Source organism: Populus trichocarpa, chromosome 12 (genome assembly GCF_000002775.5).
Source record: "Populus trichocarpa isolate Nisqually-1 chromosome 12, P.trichocarpa_v4.1, whole genome shotgun sequence".
NCBI classification, from domain to species: domain Eukaryota; kingdom Viridiplantae; phylum Streptophyta; class Magnoliopsida; order Malpighiales; family Salicaceae; genus Populus; species Populus trichocarpa.
In genome coordinates, this window is record NC_037296.2 from 253,140 (window position 1) to 276,134 (window position 22,995).

Here is a 22,995-nt window from a genome sequence, read left to right on the forward strand (position 1 = left end):
ACAGATATGAAGCATTCATATATTCTTGCAAGAAACGAGATAAATTTTATTTTTAATTTTAATTTTTCCATAATATGCAGTTATTGAGTCAATTTAGAGCATAGCAAGGCAATCAAAGCATTTTAATTTTTTTAATTTATTGATTTGATATTATATCATGTACCATTTCTGTAACAAAGAAATCAAAACATCAAAAGGCATTGTTTGGAAACCCAGAATCAACCTTTGCCACATGCCTTGGACCTTCATGAGGAATTCCATGGCATGTGATGCATTGAATGCACAGCACGTTAATTATTCGGAAACCTTGAAGGCCTTCTGGGTCCTCTCTTCCCCACCGATGCAAATCAACAACATTACAATATCAGCATGCATGACTCTCCTGGTGGCAAGGCTTGTATCACCTTCCCGTTTGCCGGAAGCGAATCATAGCAATTCCGCAAGAGTTTTAAGCAGCGTTCATGCTCCCTCCCTCCAACTGCAGGCATGCACACACACAATGACATGAGGCAAATCAAAGTTAATTCCCTTAATTGACTATTCTGCATATTCCCTTAGAGACGATCATATTGACTACAGCTCCAGTCCCTCCACCAAGATCCACGGATGATGTGATCAGGCCTTCAAAGCCTCTGTGAGTCTAAAGAATCTTCTGCATGCAGGTAATGGTAGAGTGGTCTGACATTCCCTCATTGAAAACCTTGATGAGTATTGGATCCATGCCAAAGTATTCAAATACAGCCATTCCATGGGCCTTGTTGAATGGAATGCCTCCTTCAAGAATTGCATCTTGAGAAGGGAAGGTTGAGAAGGTACCTAGATAGAGTTGATACAAAAATGGCTTAGGAGGGTTACATTAGTTGCAGCGTCTTATTCATGAATTTTTTATTTTTTATTTTTGCATTATGCTTTCATTCACTTTTGATCTACCATTTCTTTTCAAATTTACAGCTGGCTTGACATATCAGATAAAATCAAAATTTTGAAAAATTTAAAAAATCAAATAAATAAATAAAAATAGAAAAAAGAAAAAAAATCAAACTGGGTTGTTTTTTATCAGCCCAACTATTAGGCACTCAATTAATTGACAAACTTTAATAGGCTAAGCCCAGAGATTAAGCCCAAACAGATGGTCAGATTTGTGTATAAACAAGTCAGAATTACAGGCTATTCGGTATACGGTAGTTTCTGCTTTGTGTTTAATTTCAAAGAAAAAAATTATTTAGTTAGATAAATAGTTTTTGCACTCAATCTCATAATTGTGATTCCAATCTTAATTTTATAGAAGATAATAAATAAATTTTTTTAATTTATAAAAAAAATCTATTTTATTTTGTATACAAAAATCTATTTTAAAACAGTTTTAACCAAATATATATAATTTTAAATTTATATTTTTAAAAACAATAATAAAAAAATAATTTTTAAATCACAACCTTAAAAATCACTACAATATCAAAAAACACACTTAATCTAATTCCCACCTACTAATAATAGATATTTAAATTCCAAACAAGCCATGGTAGACTAGTGAAAAAAAAAATTACATCTCTTTTTTAACTTTCTAGTTTTCTAGTTTGAACTTTACGGTTTTTGTTTTTACATGAAAATGTTATTATTATTAAATGTTTTTGATGAGTTAACTCAGTTTTTAATTCAAGTTAAGATTTAAATTAAATTAAATGATAATTAACCTAATATATTCAACCACCTAAAAACAATATTTTTTAAATATTTTAAGATCGGGTTAAGTTTAATACCTTCAATAATAGCAAATAGAAAAATGTTATGTTGATGGCGTACATAAACTGGTCTAGAACTACTTATATGATGAAGATCCAAGAAGAACAATCACTTAATGCTTAGAAATACTCATAATCTTGCAAGATACATACATCATGAATTGCTTTCTTTTCCGTTACAGAAGTCTTTACTGTTTGAAGCGCAAGGCCAATAAGAAATCTTTTCACATGTATTAAGAATTTTGAGGAAGGCGGTGAAGTTATTTGAGAAAATCAGGCATACAAAACGCAACCTTAACCTTATATGTTTCATAAGAGATAGCTACTCCTCGTATAAAAAAGCAATCACAACATCAAAAGCAGAGACAGCAGCAACGTTGTATGGAAAACCCCAAGTCACTTGGAGCTTGGACTTGAGCCTTAGTTCTTGCGGAATTCAATGACATGTGTGTTGAATGCACAGCACATTACTTCAAAACCTTGAAAGCCAGCTCCCTTTGCTAAGCCCTCAAATTCCTTTTCGGTCCTCTCTTTCCCACCGGGGTTGTGCGCCAGCATGATAACATCAATGTGCACGACTCCCTTGGTGGCAAGGCTTGTGTCAGGAGCCACGGGAAGAATGCACTCAACAAGTATCACCTTGCCGTTTTCCGGCAAGGCGTCATAGCAATTCTTCAAGAATTTTAAGCAGTGTGCGTCGCTCCAATCATGGCATATCCACTGTAAGAGCATAATTAACACCACATCAGTAACAAAATCAAAGTGAATTAAATTAAGATGACAAATCCAGTGGATACAGAATCTCTTGGTTGTTTATTCAAAGAGTAGGTCCTAGTAAAAAGCTAACGAATGAAAGGGAGTAGGTGGCATAGTGGTTCCAATGGATGGAAAAAACTCACCTTCATGAAAACGGCATCTGCTTTGGGCACACTAACAAACATGTCCCCACCAACATGCTCCACACCTGCAATCATTATCCATCTCCATCAAATTCAGTCCAAAATCATAATTAAGCAGTTCTGGACAAGCAATGGAGCATTACTGCATCCACCGAGATCATCTAAATGCTGGCAATAGACATAAGACAAAGTGGGTACCGGGATAAGATGGGGCATCCTCAATGACGTGGGGCAGATCAAAGTTAATGCCCTTAATTGAAGGGTATTTAGAGACGATGGTGTTAACGACAGCTCCAGTCCCACCACCAACATCCACCAAGGATGTGAGGCCTTCAAAGCCTTTGTAGGTCTCAAGAAGCTTCTTCATGGTAATGGTAGAGTGGTCAGACATTCCCTTATTGAACACCTTGTTGAATCTTGGATCCGTGCCATGATATTCAAATGCAGTCATCCCATAGGCCTTGTTAAATGGAATTCCTCCATCAAGAATTGCATCTTTCAAATAATACCTGCAACAATTAACAGAATCATGATGACATTATGCTTTCAAAAATGCACCAAATGCAAAAAACAATGAATTAATAATTATCTTTTAACAATGTGATTGGTTAGTGTTTCACGACAAAAAGGATAAATACAAAAAAAATGTAACATATTTAATTAAAGAGATAAATATAAATAAAATAAATGTTTTTGAATAGTTTTGGAGTGGATTTATATACTTTTATATCTGTTGTTTTTGTCTTTTATATCTAGAGACCGAATTTAAATATTATTTAAATGTTTTTTTTATCCGATTTAATAAAATTAAAACATCATCAAATTAATGAATTTTTAAATTTGAGTAAAGAAAAAGCAATGCAAGGATATTTTTACTGCCTTCACTTTAATTAATGCCAAACACTATATGGGCAATAGCAATTAGAAGAGGTGGATTTATACTAGTTAATTAATTCTTGGCAATTAGCCTATCCAATCCTAATGACTCAAATTTGATAGCGATCTTAATGAGAGAGAGAGAGAAGTGGTGCTTTTGTCGAAGGTTCATATTTGATATCTGAAGCATCGATCGACAGCAATAATTGACCATATTAATTTGACTTTATTTTAGATAACAATTAATATCACCATTGGAAAATACAATTTCTTTTAGCTGAAAAGGAAATTTCTAACCTAGAGATCAAGATTTTTTTTTTATTCATTCGAATGAATGAGATTCTTACATCTTATTTTTTTATATATTTTTATTTTCGACTCTTTAATCAAACAATATGTTTTTTTTTTCGGAAATTAACCATAAGTAACTTTAAATATATATTTTCTTCATGAAATTAAGGGGAAAAAAAAGAAGCGATTGCTTTCTTGCTAACATGTATAAAAATATTCTAATCATTTCTCTCTTAAAACTAGAAATTTAGTGAATGCCCATTTGGACTGGTCGATAAATTTGCAGGCAGGTAATACTTTATGGCAGGCAAAGTGGTGGCTTGCAATTGTCAAATTGGTGGGACCCTAATTCACCCATCTCTAATGGTCTCTAGTGAGAGAGAAGTCTGTGGTGCCGACTCAATTTGGTCACTTTGGATCGCTTTTCTATAGCATAAAAAGATTGAGAAATCAGAGCAAATGTGCACCAGCATAAATCTCAGTGGAGAGTTTGTAAGCCACTTTATAATCAAATTCAATATATAATTCAGGATTTCTTAGATTGGTGAAGACAGGATACTAACCAGCTTTCCATGAGGACCTTGTCCTGGTTCATGAGACAGAGAGGGCTGACAGAGACACCATCCTCGTTCTTGGTCAAGAATTTGCAAACAGGAGCAAGGCCATACAGTCTCTCAACTTTCCCATCAGGAAGATCTTTCAGAGAGCAAGTAAGAATGGAGTAGCTAGCCAGGAGGCGCAAGATACGGTCTAACATGACAGGCGCATCAGGGTTTTTGGTAGGGAGGTGAGAAGCTATCTCAGATGTGGACAAGAAAGCACCAGGGCCAGCTTTAGCCATGATTTCAAGAAGGTCGAGTTCAATGGCTGTTTTGAGGATCATTGGTAGAACTGAAGCACTGGCTAGTTGCATGGCAAAGAGGTGTGCCTCTTCATCTGATACCTGAGTTGGAGTCATCTGAGTTTCACCTGTCGAACCCATCTTGATCAAGATTGAATTCTTTAAGGAAACAAAAGGTTGAAGAAGGTGAAAAGAAAAGAAGTGAAGAGGATATGAGAATACTGAAAAAGAGGTTGCAAAGTGGTGCTATATATGGTGAAGTGCTCAACCACCTTGTGGTTGGTCCCTACTCTCTACTTGATGCCCAAATGTCTTCTTCCTAGAACTGACTCCCTACCTTTTCTTCTATATATTTTTCCTCGTCTTATTTGCCAAACTTTTTTTTTTTTAACCTGTTTCAGGGGAGACTATTGGAACATGATGTGTTATGTCAAGCAGGTAGGTTTATAAAACTTCTTTATCATAGGTTATAATTTTTAAAAATAAAAATATCAGGTATATAGATTGTTTTAATATGTTTTTTTATATAAAAAAAATTAAAGTATAAAGCATCTAATTAAATAAATCAATAATCATTTATATAAATAAAAAAAATTCATTAACAATAACTAAAAAAAAAACTGAAAAAATTAAAAGATAAATACATATTAAGATATTCAATCACATAATGATACATACACCCGATTGTATTTATTGAACATATTTAAAATTAATAAAAGATAAATTCACATCCTAAAAAACTAATGATTTAAAAGTTAATATAAATGAAACTCACTGAATAAACACACGCTATAGAAAATCTTTGTATGTGTTATATACATACAAATATTTATTTTTGTATAGTATTTCTAATATGTTGACCTAACATGATATATTTTTTTTAATCAATTTCATATATATCTGGTTCTATTATCATTTGATTGAATAAATATTTGATTTGTATTTATATTTTTTTTGTACAAGTATGCATAAAAAAAAACTTATATATATAATTTTTTTATATAAATAAATATCCAACCCACTATATAGCACAAATTGCTAATTTTATCTATAATCCACACTTCTAAGTTATTAGGTCATATTAGTATACCTTTAACCATAAAAAAAAAATCTTGAAGTTGGTAAAAATTTTGTTGATCGAGAAAAAGAAGAAGCACAACAACAAAAACAATAATAATAATAATAATAATAATCTTTTGTTTAATATGAGGGTTTTGCTTAATATGAGGGTTGTTTGGACTTAAAAATCGTATCAATGAATCCATATTTTGGATGGGACATTCCAACAGAACCACCTGCTGAAAATTGAACATTGACGTAGAGACTTGGGTACTTAGTAATAGATCATGTAACGTAATAATTTATTATATTTCTATATTTAATTATGTAATTGTCAAAATAATTATATAATTGATGATTACAATCAGAATGATTTATTACATTAAAAAGCATTACATAAAAAAAAAAGCATGTAGGGACCTTAATTATAATAAAAAGAATCACAATAAAAAAATAAACTATAATTTTTGTAAAGTATAAGAACTAAAAAGAAAATTCAAACAAGGACTAATTTGCAAATAAAAATAAATATAAGAACTGAAATTATTTTTGAAAATTGAAGGGTTATTAAACATGATTGTGTTAGGAGTTTGGTAAATTAATGACATGGGTGGATTATGTTTTTTTTTAAAAAAAAAATCCAAACAACATTGTTTTGGAATTATGTTTTTTTTTAAAAAAAATTAAATTAAATTTTGATAAAATCATTATTGACTCTTGAATTGACTAGATCAACCTTTATCTATATATTTTTTTTAAAATTTATTATAAGACATCAATCAGATTTTAAATTAAATTATAAATAAATTGAGTTTAATAAAAATATCAATCACTCCTCCCATGTAAATGGAACCGGTGGGGGGTTTGGCAGTTTGATATATTCGTTAAGAATGAAATATTTTCATAATTAAACCTTTTTTTTGTTTTTAATTTGGACATTTAACATGACTGTGCACCACCGACCATTCTCTTCTGCTGCTTCGTTTTTTGACCATCCATGCACCGTCCTTCTCATCTTCCGCGGTGCCTTTTTTTTTTTTTTTTTTTTTGATTTACGTGGGGTGTCCGGGCCAGCTTACGCGCACCACGACTATTCCCCACGGCCCACTGGACATCCTGCAAGTCCAGGAGCAGGTAAGGCACCGCGGGGGTGACAGGCGTGCACATAGAGGGTCGAACCCGGGACGGGGGCGGAACAAGTCACACGGTTGACCACAGCAGCTAGACCCTCAAGTGCTCTTCGAGCCTTTTTAATTAGGTGTTTCCTTGATCGAATATGAACAATTGTTCCCCTCCAATACATTAATTAAATCTAGATTCTACTTTACTTTCAATTATCTAACTTTAGTTCTGATAAGATTTTGTTTTTTGCATCTTAATTTTATACCTGGTCAGGATTTTGAAACTTCAGACTTCATTAATTATGATTTTGCAATTCTTCATTTCATTTTATTTCGTGATTCCTATTGAGATTTTATTGTTGTTTTACTTTGCTGTAGGCTGGATTAGAAATTTAAACTCTTCATTTTGATATATCAATGCTGATCTGTATAGAAATCATGAATATATTTCATCTTGTTCCGTTTAAGTTTGAATGTCGTGTGGTTTTTGTATTATTTTCTTCATTAGTAGGGTTTTATGTTTCTTTATTTTTCTTCATTGTAATTAGGCTGATGCCTAGATTACAACCTATGTAGTTAAAGCTCTACCTACACTAATCAGGTTTTGTCTTTTTATTCTGTATATACTCTTGATTTCATCAAAAAAAAGAAAAGAAAAAGAAAATTAGGCTATGTTTGTTTCCCGGAATTCACTTTCCAAACTTTCCTGTGTTTATTTGCCTTTAGAAAAGTTGGTCAACGGAAAACACTTTCCAGTCAAAGAAAAATTTGGCTTGGTTTATAGGAAAGTGTTTTCCTGGAAAATTTGGGCAGAAAACACTTTCCGGAAGTTGTGAAAAATTTAAAAATATCATATTATTTGCTGATTATATCAAATTTGGTTTTCAAACTTTTGATTGCTATAAATATTTTGTTTTGAATATTTATTTTTTAATTTCATCTCTTAAAATTTAATTTTTATATTAACTTTGGTCCTCATTTTTATAATTGTTATTTGCTTTTCCCTTATCATTTTTTTATTGAAATTTTTTATCTATCAAATTTGGTCATCATTCTTTTGATTGTTACTTATTTTATTTGAAATAATTTATGAAATGTTAATTATTATTATTTTAATTTCTTCATCTTTCATTTATTTTTATTTTTTAGATTTGATCTCTATTATTTTGATTATTATTTATTTTATTTGAGATAATTTATGAAATTATTATTTTTTTTAATTTCATTCTCATTCAACTTTTTAATTTGTAAGATTTGTTCCTCATTATTTTAATAAATTTGAGAAAAATAAAACATTAATAATTTATTTTCCAGCTCATTTTCCATGACATAATCAAACACTGGAAAGTGTTTTTCAATTTATTTTCCATTACACTACCAAACATCAGAAAATAATTTACTTTTTTGAAATTCATTTTAAAAAACAAAAACTACTTTCCAGCAGATAAACGAGATTTGATTACATTTCAATTTTGAATGTTCCTAAGGCAAGGTTTGCTATTTGAACAAGTCGTAATACGGAAACTGAGACATTTATTCTGTATATATTCTTGATTTCATCAAAAAAAAGAAAAAAAGAAAGAAAATTGATTACATTTCAACTTTGAATGTTCCTAAGGCAAGATTTTTACTATTTGAACAAGTCGTAATACGGAAACTGAGACATTTATTGTCTTGATTTTCATGTCAACAGAAATCAGAAATCAAATTTGTTTGGTAGGTGGGCTCCAACCAATATGATGGCAGCTAGGGTTCCTTAGAGTTTTAGAAACCAATTATAACAACACATCAGAATTCGATGATCTTAATGTAGGATCGGATCCCTCTCCTTCAATGGCCATATGTATTATTATTGTTTTTTATTGTAATTGTTTTTCAATGTTTAGCACATTAATTACCCAATTAAGAAATGATTGATCGAAAGTTAACATCTCACCTACTCCTCGGAGACAAAACGTTGCAGCCATTGGAGACTATAAAAGTGATGCATTGTGCATGTGACTTTGACACTTGTTCTTTTCCGGAAGGAAGCTATCACTGATAGCCTAATAAATAATATTTCCATCGCAAGAAAATTTCATTGCCTTCACCAACCTCCCCACCTACTATATTTCGTTTTCTTCTTAGCTTCATTCCGAGTGAGTGTGCCCTACTCTTAAAATTATTATTTTTTTAAATTATGAATATATCAAAATTATTAAAAAAATAAAAAATTATTAATTTAATATATATTTTTAATAAATGTTTCTTGAAAAACAAGTTATAGCAAAACAAACACTCACTAAATCTATAATTTTCTAGCCTATTGTCTTGAAGTAAACAAAATTAACAAAAAGTCTTCCATCATTTATTTCTTTTTAATAACTAAAAGAAATCTCACATTGAGACAAACCTTAATTTCTGAGGTTCGACATCAATTAATCTCATTGGGGTTATTTGACTTCCAAAATGTAAGAAAAAGTATAACAGAACGTGGCACCAAATGAATAAATTTCTTCGGCTCAATATTTTCAAATGAATAAAAATCTTTGGTTGGGATAGTATTTGATATGGTCAAAGTATATGCTTTAATATTTTTTTTTTAAATTATGTCCTTATCTTCTAAGGATTTCCATGTAGTCTACGGAAGCTTATTTCACAAGGTTTTTAAATAATTTTCAAGAAAGTGATTGCTATCAATCTAAACCCTTTTGATTGCGACAAACTAACTAATTTTTTTATTTTCTTGTTTGTATCAAATTTATGTCGTGTTTGAGCGATTGCTTTTCAAAATGTTTTTAATTTAGAAATGCATAAAAATAATTTTTTTATATTTTTTAAAAATTATTTTTGATATCAGCACATCAAAATAATATGAAAATACAAAAAACTAATTTAAAGTAAAAATAAATTTAAATTTTTTAAAAATACTTATAAAACACAAAAACAAACGAGATCTTTAAATTGAAAACAAATGGGAGATATTATCTTTCAGTAGCAACTACATTAGAAAAATCTCACTATTCCATCATGTAAATATTCTACTTCAATCTCACACACACACACACACACACATATATATATATATATATATATATATATATATATATATATATATATATATATATATATTACAAAATCATTCAAATCACACCAACCCATTGTATACTATTCTAAGGTTAAAATGAAATAGCTGACTGTGTAGAAGGACACGACTTTGAAGGAGTCCAAGGGCCATATTGTGTGTTTACTTTTCTTCTTCTTGTTTTTTTTTACCTAAACATGGTAGGATTTTAATTTAAGTTGATGGAAAGAGCTCCATTTTTCACGAAAACAATCATGCACGAGTTGATCAACTCTGCCACTCATCCAGAAAGGTGGAGAGCAGCATCGAGGGGCACTTGAAATCAGCAGCGAATAGCGAGTGTTGCTTACTCAATATTCAACTCATCTAATTATTGCCAATGATATTTAAGCTCAGTTCCTAAACGAAATAGGGAGGTGTGTGATGTTTTTTTTTTTAAAAAAAAAAATTGTTTTTTATTTAAAAATTATATTAAAATAGTTTTTATTTTTATTTTTCACATTAACATATTAAAATTATTAAAAAACATTTTAAAAAATATTAATTTAATATTTTATTTTAAAAAAATCAAAAAAACGAAAGTTACTCATACAAAGAAACCATTTGTTTTTGCAGTGCAAAAATATTTTTTAAAAATTAAATTTTTTAATATTTTTAAATTGTTTTAATATAATAATAATAAAAATAAATTTTATAATTTAAACCAATTTAGATATCGGACGGACTCACGAGACTGTACAGGTTTTAAAAGCTTATGGCGATTGTGGGCATTAAAAAGGGATGGGGTAATGTCACAAAAACAAAGATAAGTTCTATTGAGAATTACGAGTTCATCTATGACCCAATTGTGAGGCAGGGTTTTGTCTTTGATTGTGTTTCGGACTAACATTTGTAAGAGAGCAGGCCTTAAATTTCAACAACAAATATTTCCTCAGCCCAACAAAAACTCTTATGGCTCACTGCCTTCTGGCCCTTTTGCTGCGGGCAATGTATGCTTTCCTGGCAAAGCAACGGTCTGCTTTGGTATTCAAGTTTTCGAAATTCGAGTCTCCTCTGTATTCTACTTGCTCCGTGTTATCATTACTAGTGTTGTCCGGGAAGGCAAAGACACAGTCATGGAGGTTAAAGAAGAAGAAGGGACTATCAAAACAGCAGTGATTGAGGTAGAATCTTCACCATCTCCTGATGGGACTCCGATCAGACCCATATTTTGTTTGAATAAAACAAACGTGGAAAACCTTAGAAAGTTAGAGGAAACTGAGGATTGCTTCATCCTTGATTTTGACCCTTCTGAAATTGACACTTCTATTCGTCGTTTCTCCACTCTCTCCGTCTACTCCTTCAGTGATGATGATGGTGATGGTGGTGACCTCTCTGTTGTTGCTGAAAAAGGCCAGGTCCTTGTTTTTTCTTTTTTTGGCTAGAATACAGGATTTTGCTTCTTTTTTATTCTTGATGGGTTAAAAGGTTTTGATCTTTGTTGGATCTTGTTGCTGTATAGGTGGCTTGTAGGGATTATCCACACTCAAGGCATCTTTGTATCAAATTCCCATTTGATAAAACCCCACATGAGAGCTACTGTGAACTGGTAACTGTGTTTGTGGTTGGATTCTTATGGTGTGGCAAGGATTGGATTTTTAGATGGTGTTGGCTTTTAATTTCGTTGATTCTTTTTTGTTTTGATGCAGTGTTATTGCTATGTTTGTGATTGTGCCGCTCCATGTAAGGACTGGAAGGATTCTGAATCAGCTCATTGCAATGCTTCAGAGAAAATTGGTGATTGGAAGGAACAAAGGTGGCTGAAGAGAAAGGAAGAGATCAAACTTCCAAATTCATAGCTTTCTGTTGTTTGCTTCTGGTATTTGACACTTTCCATGGAAAAAACTGATCCTTTTGATGTCAATTAGCCAAATTCATGCTTAGAATTTGATGTCTTGCTGCTAGGGGCTTGTTGTGTCAATATATTGAACGTGATGGTTTAGAGAAGCATCTGTGAGATGCTATTGTCTGTTATATTTTAATACTGGTTTGAAATGGAGATGGTTCAGCATAGTGCTTTGGCTACAGACCAGTAGCCATGGGCCATAGCCATTAACTATTCTAAATCTACTCTGCAGTTCTTCATATTTCTCTGAATTGCCTGAACCCTCGCTCGTGTTTCAAGAGAGTGCATCATAATTACTTAATTGAACCTTTTATCCCTCATGACAATGAACACTCAAATTATGGAACTTTGTTCGAAATGGGAATTGTCACAGCTTCAAACATATTGTTTTGAGCTCCTTTTGCATAAATTGAAGAAATTTTTTAGTGATCAGCCATGTTTCTTTCTTGCTCTTCTTGATTCTTGAATGAACTTATTGGCAAGTTTGTATAATATAGTAGCTTCATTTTGTATAATATAGTAGCTTCATTTTGTATAATATAGTAGCTTCATTCTCAAGGGATATCTTCATTTTGCATATTTTAAGGTAACATCGAGAAACTTTCACAGGTAAACTTAAGAGATTGAATAAACCCAGGTAAACTTAGACACCTGCATCACGACTCTTTTACTGCTGAAACCTTTGATGTATCATGTTTCCGTGCAAAGTAGGAGGGAATTAGGCTTTTTAGTTTTATTAGTGGTTAATTGCAATAATTAGCTGTCCAGCATGTATGTTGTGGAATGTGACCATGGAGATACTCGAATGGTGATAGATTGAGCAGCCTAATGCCTTTCCTTCAAACCTTCGACTTTATGGCATTGTTGGTTAGCGCTTAGAAGTGATGTTTTGATATTAATGGAACGATTAACAAGTGCTGAATTGCAAAACTGAAATGGCTTAAATCTGTGTTTTGCGTTGTTGAAATGGGATTGTAATTTTTTGAGCAATTGGTCTCTGGGAACAAAAGACAGTCAACAAACTTTGACTAGTGAAATTTATTCATCTTGTAAGCTACATTTCATTGATTTGGTTTCCTTTTTTGTTAATCATTGATGGCCATAATTTGGAAAACTGGTATCTGTCTATACCTGCGTCTAGGGGGTAATTGTTTTCCTTCAACACTTTGCACTTCAATCTGTTGTTGCATCTGCATCTTTTCGTGCATGGTTCATTGCATCTGCAATCTGAATACAATAATAATACATCTGCAATCTGATTACAGTAATTCATCTCAAAATTCTGTCATACAAGATAGCTTCTGTCAATTTGGTATCCGAAGCCTGTCTTTTTCAATCTTTCTCGGTGATTCTTACCTTGGATGCTTAGACTATATGACGTTAGGTTCTACATGGTTTGGGTTTAAGGTTATTGTAGTTTATGTTGTGACTGAACTAGACTCTTCTCTCATGGAAAGTGAGACAACTGCACCACCGGAAGATATCATATGCTCTAGAATTTCACTGGTCATGGCATTGGTGAATGGATTTGTGTGTTTCTAATGTTCCTCGAGCTAGAGATCTTTTGAAAGAAAGGAGATATTAGTAGGAGTCGATCCACAACTTACTGGCTGCATAGTTGGAACCCATGTTCATGACTTCCCTTTGCTGTCCTTCTTGAAGTGAAAACCAATTCATGACAAATTTCATGAATTCCCTTTGTTCTAAAAGTTATGATAGAGAGAGACCACCATACATAATTATTGTATACGAAGTTAACTAACTGAAACGAGGAGGTTTTTGAGCCACCAAAATGTTGGAAAGTTGTTGTTGAAGTCTTGAAGTGGTATGAACCTGCTGATCTTGTCTAACGTAAACCACTTGCCATTGATAGTGTCGGGCGGACTCGCAACTGATCTTGGCCGTCAGCCACGATGTAATTTCTTTAAAAAGCTATGATAAAGCATTATAAAAATATCATTAATTTCACTTGAAAAAAAAAAAGTTTACCCTTTAATAGTTGTGTTAATGAATTAAGATGCCCGTAAATCAAGCAAGATAGTTTGTTGGGTAAGCTATAGATAGGGATTGCAAATGGATGTTCATGTATCCAAAATATATTTAAACTTGGAATCAAAATAATTATTTAAACTCAACTTAAACTCTACTGAAAATTAATTTTTGATACTCGAATTTGATTCCACTAGATTTTAGGTGCTCTCAAGTATCTATATCTCTATCTTGATCTAAAACCTGAACTCGAATGCTATAATTTATAATTATTAATTACATAATTAGCTTGGTATTTATGTGATTTTTTTAAATTTTAAATTTATTTATTTATTTTGAATTGGATTCGAGTTAAATTTCTAACTAAGATCAATATTTACATCCAACTCAAAACTTGACTTTTTACCATTGAGTTAATCTCAATCAAATCTAAAGATTTCCTACCCAATTGGGTTTGTTTAGTTTAATATCCATCATATTTGAGTGAAATTACCGTCCATTACTATAGGCAAAGAAAAACACAAAATTACTGTATAGTTTTTTTTCCTTCAATAAAAGACAAAAAAAATATTATTTTCTCAAAACTAATAAAGGCTTCTTGTGGAGATTAAAATTAAGAAATGGGCTAAAGAGGAGGTCCATTTTGTTTAGCCCACAAAATGAGAGAGGCAGCAACTGAAAAAGAGAACTCCTATCCCTACCCTCCTCACTCCTCACTCCCTCTCATTATCCCAAAAAACGAGTAAGGCATATACAGCAGCCAAAACCATGTCACCCGGTCCCGTCGTTGAGGCTGAACCCGCCGCCGCCGCCGCCACTGCTGAGGAGGTCACCTCCACTGTGGAAGATACACAGCAGAAGAAGCCTCCTCAGGTCTTCTTTTTGTTTATGTCTTTATTCTTTGTAGTTTCTTGTTATTATTGTAAGTTTATACTGTGTGTCGATTCAAAAGCAGGACGTGGATGAACCTGTGGTGGAGGACGTGAAAGAAGATGAGAAGGAAGAGGACGATGATGATGATGATGAGGACGATGATGATGAAGATGATGACAAGGATGATGATACCCCAGGTACTCCCATTTATCTCTTCTCTTCTTGGCTTCTTCTTCTTCTCTTTTTGTTATCAGCTTATTTGATATGTGTGTTTTGTTTTGCGAGCAATTATTACTTATTTGTGAATATGGGTTTTCTTTATCTTGACCTTTTGTTATCTGTCTTAAAGTTGCTTTATTGGGTTTAGTTTCTCTTGTGTTTGTTTTCACTGCAAATGTTGTGTCTTTGATTGAGTTCTGTTGTTCTGTGAATCTTTGTTCGAGAAAAAAAATGAAATTTTGTTTCTATTTGGTTTGCGAAGTAATGTTGCATATGAATGGTTTAGTGTCTCTAGTGTTTATTTGTTTCAATTCTCGCTTGAACTGAGCTTCCATGTTTTCTTTTGTAGCAAGGTGTCACATTTTGAACTGCCCATGTGGTGGATTAGATAGAGGATTGGACTGAATTCGTATGGGAGGAAATTGAATATTGATATATGAGAGAAGAGATCTCTCTGGCCTGATACGTAACAGTAATTTTTTTTCCAGTTATTGTACTTTTCCTGGGATAACAGTCCTTGAAGTCTCTATCATTTCATGTTTTAGTTTCTTTTACTAGCTGTACTTCTTCGCATGCACTGTGGTGATGAATGCTTTCAGTTCGTCTGTTTTCTTTTATCTAGTATGCATTGCAGCACAGTTTTGGCTGCAATTATGTGATGGTTTTAAGATTTTTTTGTTAAGAATGTTTCCAGATACATTTTGGTTTAGGTGAATGTTGGTCTTGTTTGAAAAAGACATCATTGCTCTTTAAAGTTAATGATAGGACTGTTGTGCGGTGCAGGTGCTAATGGGAGTTCCAAGCAGAGCAGAAGTGAAAAGAAGAGTCGCAAGGCAATGTTGAAGCTTGGCATGAAACCTGTTACTGGTGTTAGCAGGGTCACCATCAAGAGAACCAAAAATGTATTCTTTTGCTGTATTTTTTTGTGTTCTTTTACGTTATCTGCCTACATGATACTGGGACTCTAAAACAATTTTTCTGACTGGCCTTTCAGATACTGTTTTTTATCTCAAAGCCTGATGTCTTCAAGAGCCCAAATTCTGAGACCTATATCATATTTGGAGAGGCAAAGATAGAGGATTTGAGCTCTCAGCTGCAGACACAGGCTGCTCAGCAGTTTAGGGTGCCAGACATGTCATCTATGTTACCAAAACCAGATGCTTCTACTGCAGCTGCTGCTGCACCAGCAGATGAAGAAGAGGAAGAAGTCGATGAGACAGGGGTTGAGCCTAGGGACATTGATCTTGTTATGACACAGGCTGGAGTTTCTAGGAGCAAGGCTGTCAAGGCTCTCCAGACGAATAATGGGGACATTGTCAGTGCTATCATGGAGCTTACTACTTAGGATGGCTCCCTGGTTACTCTCTTATTTTATGCTGACAAGTTCTCGGAACAATTTAATCATGGTAGTCAAATTGGCTTGCCATCTATGAGGTCGCTAATTATCCATTGTTTGTGTCAAATCTGAGATTTTTACCTATTGCGGTTTTTCTTTAGTAGCAGGCTCTTATTGTGCTCTTTGGCATGCAAAGTGCTATGATCAGCAATTACTAGCTTAGAAAATCATCTGTCAAAACGTTGACCTTATTTTCAATCTACTTCCAATTCTATGCATAGCGTCGATTATAGACATCCAATCACGACACTGGGCCTCAGCAGGTGGAGGCACCATCAATGATACAAAGATAAAAGCTCTGCTTCCACTTGTCTTCTCACAAGAGTAAAAGTAGTCAGCTTCGAGCTACAGAAGGCTTCTTGCTCTGAACACCCAGATTATTAAAAAAAAAAAATTGTTCCACGCTCTAGCCATCGATCACCCCTTTATTGCAGAAAGAAAGTTGGATGGCATTAAAAGTTAGGCCAGATATCTTTATGAATGTTTCCGAGGCTAGAGAAATTCTGCCATCTCTTCTTCCTGCAGGAACATCGTAGCAAGGCGGTAGAGCCTAACCAAATCGTGCCTGCTTGCTACGCGGTAATACTATCCCTTGCAACCAATGCGAGCATCTCAATATTAGATTAATTATCGCATGCATTTATGCATGCTGTCGTGAGAAAACAAGTGGAGGTCTGTTCCATGAAAAATTGGGATTTTTGCATTATAATATTACAAGTTAATGCAGGCAGGAACCGGTTTTAAAGAAATTAATGTGAGTTGATATGATCGAGTCTGTTTGTTTACGTGGTTGCTTCTGTGTTTGAAGCAACCACAGCTAAACAATTGTTTGATAAACACAAAAACACAATTTTTTTCTGATATTGCATATTACGTTTAAAATGCAGGAAAAATCAAAGCAGCTTTCGGTTGCTTTTCTTCTCTGCACTGTTCATTAAAATGAATAGTGTGTTTTTTTCCCGAAAAAAAACCAAAACAGTGCGTTTTTTTCCAAAGAAAAACCAGTGCTGTGAATTGATTTCACTTGCACTGTTCACGTGAACAATAACTTTTTTTTTTGAAAAACTAGTTTAGAGTGAATTAAATTTACTCGTACTGTAATCTCAATTTTATTCCTGATAATATTTTACCTAATTTTATTGCACGCTCAAAAAATCATGGAAACTGTAGTTCTCGTCGGATGAATTTTGTACGTAATGGAATTGTAGATAGTTTAATGAAAAAATAAAAAATATTATATATAGTAGTAGTTAAATCTACAATATTTAAATTTAAAACCATTAATAAATATATATATATATATATATATATATATATATATATATATATATATATATTATAACCTCAATTTAAAAAGCATTTTTAACCAAATACATTAAACTATTTTTTGTTCAACCTCAATTTTAACCACAGTTTTAACCAAACATATATAAATATCAAACCAACCTCAACTAAAAGTACTTTTTTATAAAAACAACTTTTTTCAAACCACAATCACAGAAGCCACCACAATATCAAACATATTCACAAGAAAATTCAGTAAATTTAAATTATATATTTTTTTAAAATTAATTAAATTGAATCCATTAAAATAGAATTTATGAATAATAATTACCAAAAATGAATACAATTATAAGAACGAAACAAATATAGAAAAAGCACAATGTGAAGACTCCATATGGTAAGAAGATCGAATCAGTTGAAATAGATTTTTTTATATGTTAATTGATAATTTCTAAATATATAATTTTGATTGACATCATTTCTTAATTATTTTTTCCGTATCACAACTCTTTAATTTCAAAGAAATTAAGTTTTATAAATTCTTTTTGACCACAAGAATTAAGGGTACTTACATAGGACAAGAATCCCATGATGAATGAATTATGATGTAATTTTTGCACTTCAATTATTTTTTATTTATCGTTTCATTTTTATGTATTTTAGGAAGTTCATTTCATAAATAATTATATATATAAAGAATAATAAAAGAATTGATATCTAAAAAACAAATTCATCGCATTTTATTTAGGAAACCTCTGACAACAATCCCTTATTGACCCAACTTATTGAAAATCACATAGTAAATAAGATAAATCTTCAAATGACAAAGTATAGTATATGCAATAACGGCCTTTTGACTTCGAATCTTCGAGCTTCAAGTAAGTTGACAACAGTTCAGCTAGCTCCTAACTTCAGCTGTTGATTACCCTACAATTTGCCCGAATCTCTCCTTTGTTTCCTGTCAGAACTTCAATCTGGCCCATTTTCACCATTGCTGCAGCAAATTTTTTCTTCCAACCTGAAGGACTCCTTGCATTCGATTTCACTTCACTTGCTGTTGCTGGGTTGGTCAAGAGAATTTGATCTGAACTGAACAAGCCTCGGTTTGCCAGTATATCCTTGTAGTAATTTACATCACTGATGGTTGGAGTACGAGTGTCCATTGGCACCTCCAAGTTAGGATCTGTACTATCTTGCGGGCAACTCTTCCTCAGACTGGCTGCATATTGGGAATCTAAACTTGGGTCTTGGCTATTTGTGCCACTGAAGTTGTATAATCTATAAGTGAAGGACCTGCAATGTGAATTACCGATGGTGTGTGCTCCTGTTTCGTCACATGGATATATAGTGTTAATTAGCACGGATTTCTTGTGATTAATAATTAAATTGAAGTGATATAGTTGTCTTAATTAAGGATGAATCAAAGTGTTAGTAAGAGAAGTTGAGGTTAATTAGCTGCTAGCTATATACCAGAGAGTGTAACCATTTCTTCTTGAGTTAAACCCTTGTCTGAAAATCTCTGAGTGAGTTGATCGACATTAAAGGTTGGGGGAGGTAAGTTGGAGTAAGTCTCCGAGGCTAGTGAAACTATGCCATCTCTTCTTCCTGCTTGAACATCATAGTCAAACCCTCCAGTCTGCGCAAAGAAATAAAAAGGGTTGGAGTATGTTTACGCACAAATTTAATAATTTCCTAAGGAATCCGTAAAGGGAAATGGCTGAGCTCAAGGTTTTTTTACTTACTAAATCAAAGCTATCCCTCGCTGCAAATGCGAGTATATCAGCACACGAAACGACTCCTTGACACTCGGCTTCTAGTCTAGCCTTTGCGTCGTCAATGACTTCAAAGCCACGCAGACTAGGGTAGTTTGCAGTAGAGTGCTTTTCTGCTTTGTTTGACGAGGTGGAGTCAAGAAGCACAGATCCTTCGCAACCCTAAATAAAATAATAATAAAAATCATAGGCCTAATCAAGTTAATAAATAACTTTCGAACAAGCACAAGCACAAGCACAAGCACATACCCTAACAAAACAATCATGAAAGTGCAGTCTCACAAGACCAGCAGCCACCCCTCTATCCAGCCTGAGAGCATCTCTAACAGCACCTCTCACAATGGACTCAGCCCTCCCGCATGAATTTCTATAGAACCCTACTTGAAGATGAGATTGCACACTTTGACAAAACAGGACTGCCACCCAAAAAGTTACACACAGTTGAGTTAGCTTCTTGGAACTCACCATTATGCCCACAATTTTGTAATAGCTACTTGTATCCTTAATTCCCCACTCACTTGAAAGCTTGCATAATCGTATGCTATTTATAGTCAAAGAAAGGTAACTTTATTCCACATTATTCATCCACGTTGATTCTTATTTTAAGCAGTTTTTGGTGCAAGTTGAGAAGCCACCGGGCAGGTAAAGTGCTTGCGCGTTCATGGCCAGCTTCGAGGTAGCAAAAATATGATTGTACTGCAATCAGACCATGTAAAAAGAATTGCGAGGTGATTAAAAAAAGAAGAAAAGAAACCTGATGTTTTTGACTAATTGAGAGTGCGACAAATTTAGCTACAGAGGGAGAACATTCTGCGTGGCTAAAGATATTGGAAGCTTCTAGATAAATATAATTGTGTTTGAATTTTCAAAATCTTGCCAAGTAATTTAGTATGTTTTAAATTAGTGTTTAAGGAATGAACTGTTAGGATTTGCTATCATTAAAATATTTTAATTGCCAATGTTAACGAGTTATGCTTTCTCATTTTAAGAACTTCAATAAGAAATCTACTAAATATATTACAGCTGGTCTATACATATATAGTTTCACAAAATCATAAAACAAACATGTTCCGGTTTGTTTATTTATTTATTTATTTGTTATTGCATCTTATATTTGTTTGCATGGAATATCGCATTACTGATAAACTCAAATTCGTGCAAATTAGATAATATTATGATTGACATGCAAGATTATTAAAGAGTAATGTAAAATTAATTATTATATTTTTTTTATTGTTTAGATTTTTGAATGAATTTTTTTTATATGATATGAAAGTTCTAACAGATAAAATGAAACTTGTTGTTTTTATTTTTTAAAATTAAATAAAAGATAATTATTTATGCCAGTTTGAAAATCAAATGAATTTAACTTGAAAATTATATTAAGAATATTATAAAACTATTTATTATAGTTAATAAATTTATCAAGTATTTGATTTGATAGGCTTTTTTATGGATATGGATAAACTATTCCTGAACCATATCGGCAGCTGACCATATTGACGTTACAGCACTAAACAACGGTAGTAGCCATAGAGCCCTCGCCGGTGGAATTTCCTTCTTCAAAAGTACAAAGACATTATAAAGTACAGAAAGTACCAAACAATATTCATATAAATATGAAAAGACCAGCAATACTTTAGTCCATAGACATTATCAGAAAATACCACCTGAATTAGTCCCACAGTTTGTCAAAACCATGTGCTAGTGATTTCATTAAGCATTTACTATTGTTTGGAAGTGTGACTTGATTTAGTATTCTTTTTAATATTTATTTAATTAGAAATTAAATTCCGTTATTTTTTATTTGTTTTTTTATAAAATATTACTGATTTTAAAAATAATATAAGTTATTTCGAGTTTTTTTATTCATTATTCTTTTTAAATTTTACTTTTTAAAAAATATAATATTTTTAATTTAATTAATTAATTAAATATAAATATAAGATATCAACTTCACAATATGACTAAATATAAACTAAATAGATTTTATAATTGACCCGTTGACCTCCAGTTTTTTTTTTTTTTTCATTGCTTGAAACTCTTTTTTTTTGGACGAAAAAAAAAATTTAGAGCAGCAGACAACGTAACGCGGGCTAAAGACATGAACCCTGTTCGAGATTCTTGTATTGTAGTTGATATTCGTGCTTTTATTACATTATGCTGCAACTTGATGTGAAATTATTAACTATATATATATATATATATTTGCAATAGAAGAAGAAGTGTTTCATTTGCTTACTATAAGTATACATGCATGTATGTGATTAAAAAAAAACAAATTATATTTTGTGCGACAAGGTCATCTTTCCTTTTCAGTACCTCAAATAAAGCTGCAGTCTTTAGTATTAATAATAATAATAATAATATTGTTGAAAGTGGAGCAGCATCCAGAAAAGTGCCAAAAATATGATTAATTCCAAACAATGCATCACAGCTAAGAATATTCTAAACCAAAAACAACTTTAATTAGAAAGCAACAAGTACTCAACGCCAAGAAAAATAGGTTATTTTTCCTCCACATGTCATCATTCTATTATAAAGAGAGATGGAAATGGAAAATTACACTAGGATTCAAAAGATATAATCTTATTCTTTGGACTTAAGTCTAAGAATAACAAATATAATAAATATTTATAGGAATCATAACTAATTAAGTTTTTTTTATTACTATAATTTAAAGGAAAGGGTCGAAATTACATCTAAAAATAGAAGAGGAGTGTCATTTGACCCTACAATTTGCACGAATCTCTCCCGTTAATACATCAAGTTGGCTCTCATCTTCAGAATAGCATCAACAAATTTCCTCTTCCAAAGCATAGGGTTTCTCACATTAACATTCACTTGATTTTCTGTTGCTGCATCTGTCAAGAGAGTTTAGTCTGATATGAACAAGCTTCAATTTGCTAAGACATCAAGATAAAAGAGAGTTTTTCGTGCTTTATCAAGCGGGAAAATAGATTCAGTGAGCGGGTGTTACCGGTCATATTGAAGCCAACAACAAATGTTGAAGGACAACAATAGATTCCTACTCCAACACAAATTGTAAGTCCTCAGATCAGATTACAGAGTTTAACCTTAGCACAACTTGCACAACTTGCAGAGTTTTAGTTTAAATCCAACACAAGTTACAGAGCTTCCTTCCTACTGCAATGTTACGATTGCTCTGCATATAATTAATAGTTTAGTAGTTAATAGACATAGACTTTGATATGACTATCACTTCCTCTATTATAACAGAAATCAAATGTATATATATATATACCTCTGCTGCTATAACAGAATCAATATGAAATAAGATTTTTCTTTCTCTTTGTTTCTTCATGGTATCAGAGCAGGTCCTTAATATCATATTAATTGTTTAAAATCCTATGGAAGACCCATTCAAGATGGATAATGCTGATGGCACCAATAGATCTTGCAATATGTTGAAGGAGAGCCAAATCCTAATCAATGTTTAGGCTTAGTATTGTGAATTGAATTTAATTATCTCCTGGTCAAGAGCTGTGACAATTGCTCTTGGTGGCAGATCCAAACTTGGCTATGTCAATGGCCATATTAGACCTCCCGATTCTCCTTCACAAGCTTATGAAGCTTGGTAATGCAATGACCAACTTGTTATATCTTGGTTACTTAACTCTATGGAAAATCATATTGCTGAAATATTCGGCTACTCAGAATCAT

The 22,995-nt window shown here is 32.5% G+C and overlaps 4 protein-coding genes across 5 annotated transcripts; 2 read left to right on the forward strand and 2 right to left on the reverse strand.

The window, feature by feature from the left end:
- Positions 1-1,844: 1,844 nt before the first annotated feature.
- On the reverse strand, positions 1,845-5,126 carry LOC7493466 (caffeic acid 3-O-methyltransferase 1). Its single transcript, XM_002317802.4, has 4 exons — positions 4,372-5,126; positions 2,840-3,150; positions 2,642-2,706; positions 1,845-2,462 (listed from the first exon to the last, which is right to left on the reverse strand). Exons 1-4 carry the CDS (start codon positions 4,788-4,790, stop codon positions 2,163-2,165), a joined length of 1,095 nt encoding a protein of 364 aa, XP_002317838.1. The 5' UTR covers positions 4,791-5,126; the 3' UTR covers positions 1,845-2,162.
- A 5,195-nt stretch (positions 5,127-10,321) lies between these two features.
- On the forward strand, positions 10,322-12,019 carry LOC7493465 (RPM1 interacting protein 13). Its single transcript, XM_002318461.3, has 3 exons — positions 10,322-11,290; positions 11,395-11,481; positions 11,582-12,019. Exons 1-3 carry the CDS (start codon positions 11,009-11,011, stop codon positions 11,729-11,731), a joined length of 519 nt encoding a protein of 172 aa, XP_002318497.1. The 5' UTR covers positions 10,322-11,008; the 3' UTR covers positions 11,732-12,019.
- A 2,433-nt stretch (positions 12,020-14,452) lies between these two features.
- Positions 14,453-16,473, forward strand: LOC7496460 (nascent polypeptide-associated complex subunit alpha-like protein 2). 2 transcript variants are annotated; one of them, XM_024582016.2, is made up of 4 exons: positions 14,453-14,640; positions 14,720-14,837; positions 15,643-15,761; positions 15,854-16,473. In XM_024582016.2, the coding sequence occupies exons 1-4, from the start codon at positions 14,536-14,538 to the stop codon at positions 16,202-16,204; spliced, it is 693 nt and encodes a 230-aa protein (XP_024437784.1). In that variant the 5' UTR covers positions 14,453-14,535; the 3' UTR covers positions 16,205-16,473. The 2 variants fall into 2 exon arrangements, with proteins under 2 accessions (XP_024437784.1, XP_002318496.2); XM_002318460.4 differs by having other exon boundaries at positions 14,455-14,640; positions 14,723-14,837.
- Positions 16,474-18,257: 1,784 nt separating this feature from the next.
- LOC7496459 (peroxidase 5) lies at positions 18,258-19,841 on the reverse strand. Its single transcript, XM_052445964.1, has 4 exons — positions 19,561-19,841; positions 19,282-19,473; positions 19,010-19,175; positions 18,258-18,863 (listed from the first exon to the last, which is right to left on the reverse strand). Exons 1-4 carry the CDS (start codon positions 19,777-19,779, stop codon positions 18,451-18,453), a joined length of 990 nt encoding a protein of 329 aa, XP_052301924.1. The 5' UTR covers positions 19,780-19,841; the 3' UTR covers positions 18,258-18,450.
- Positions 19,842-22,995: the final 3,154 nt, after the last annotated feature.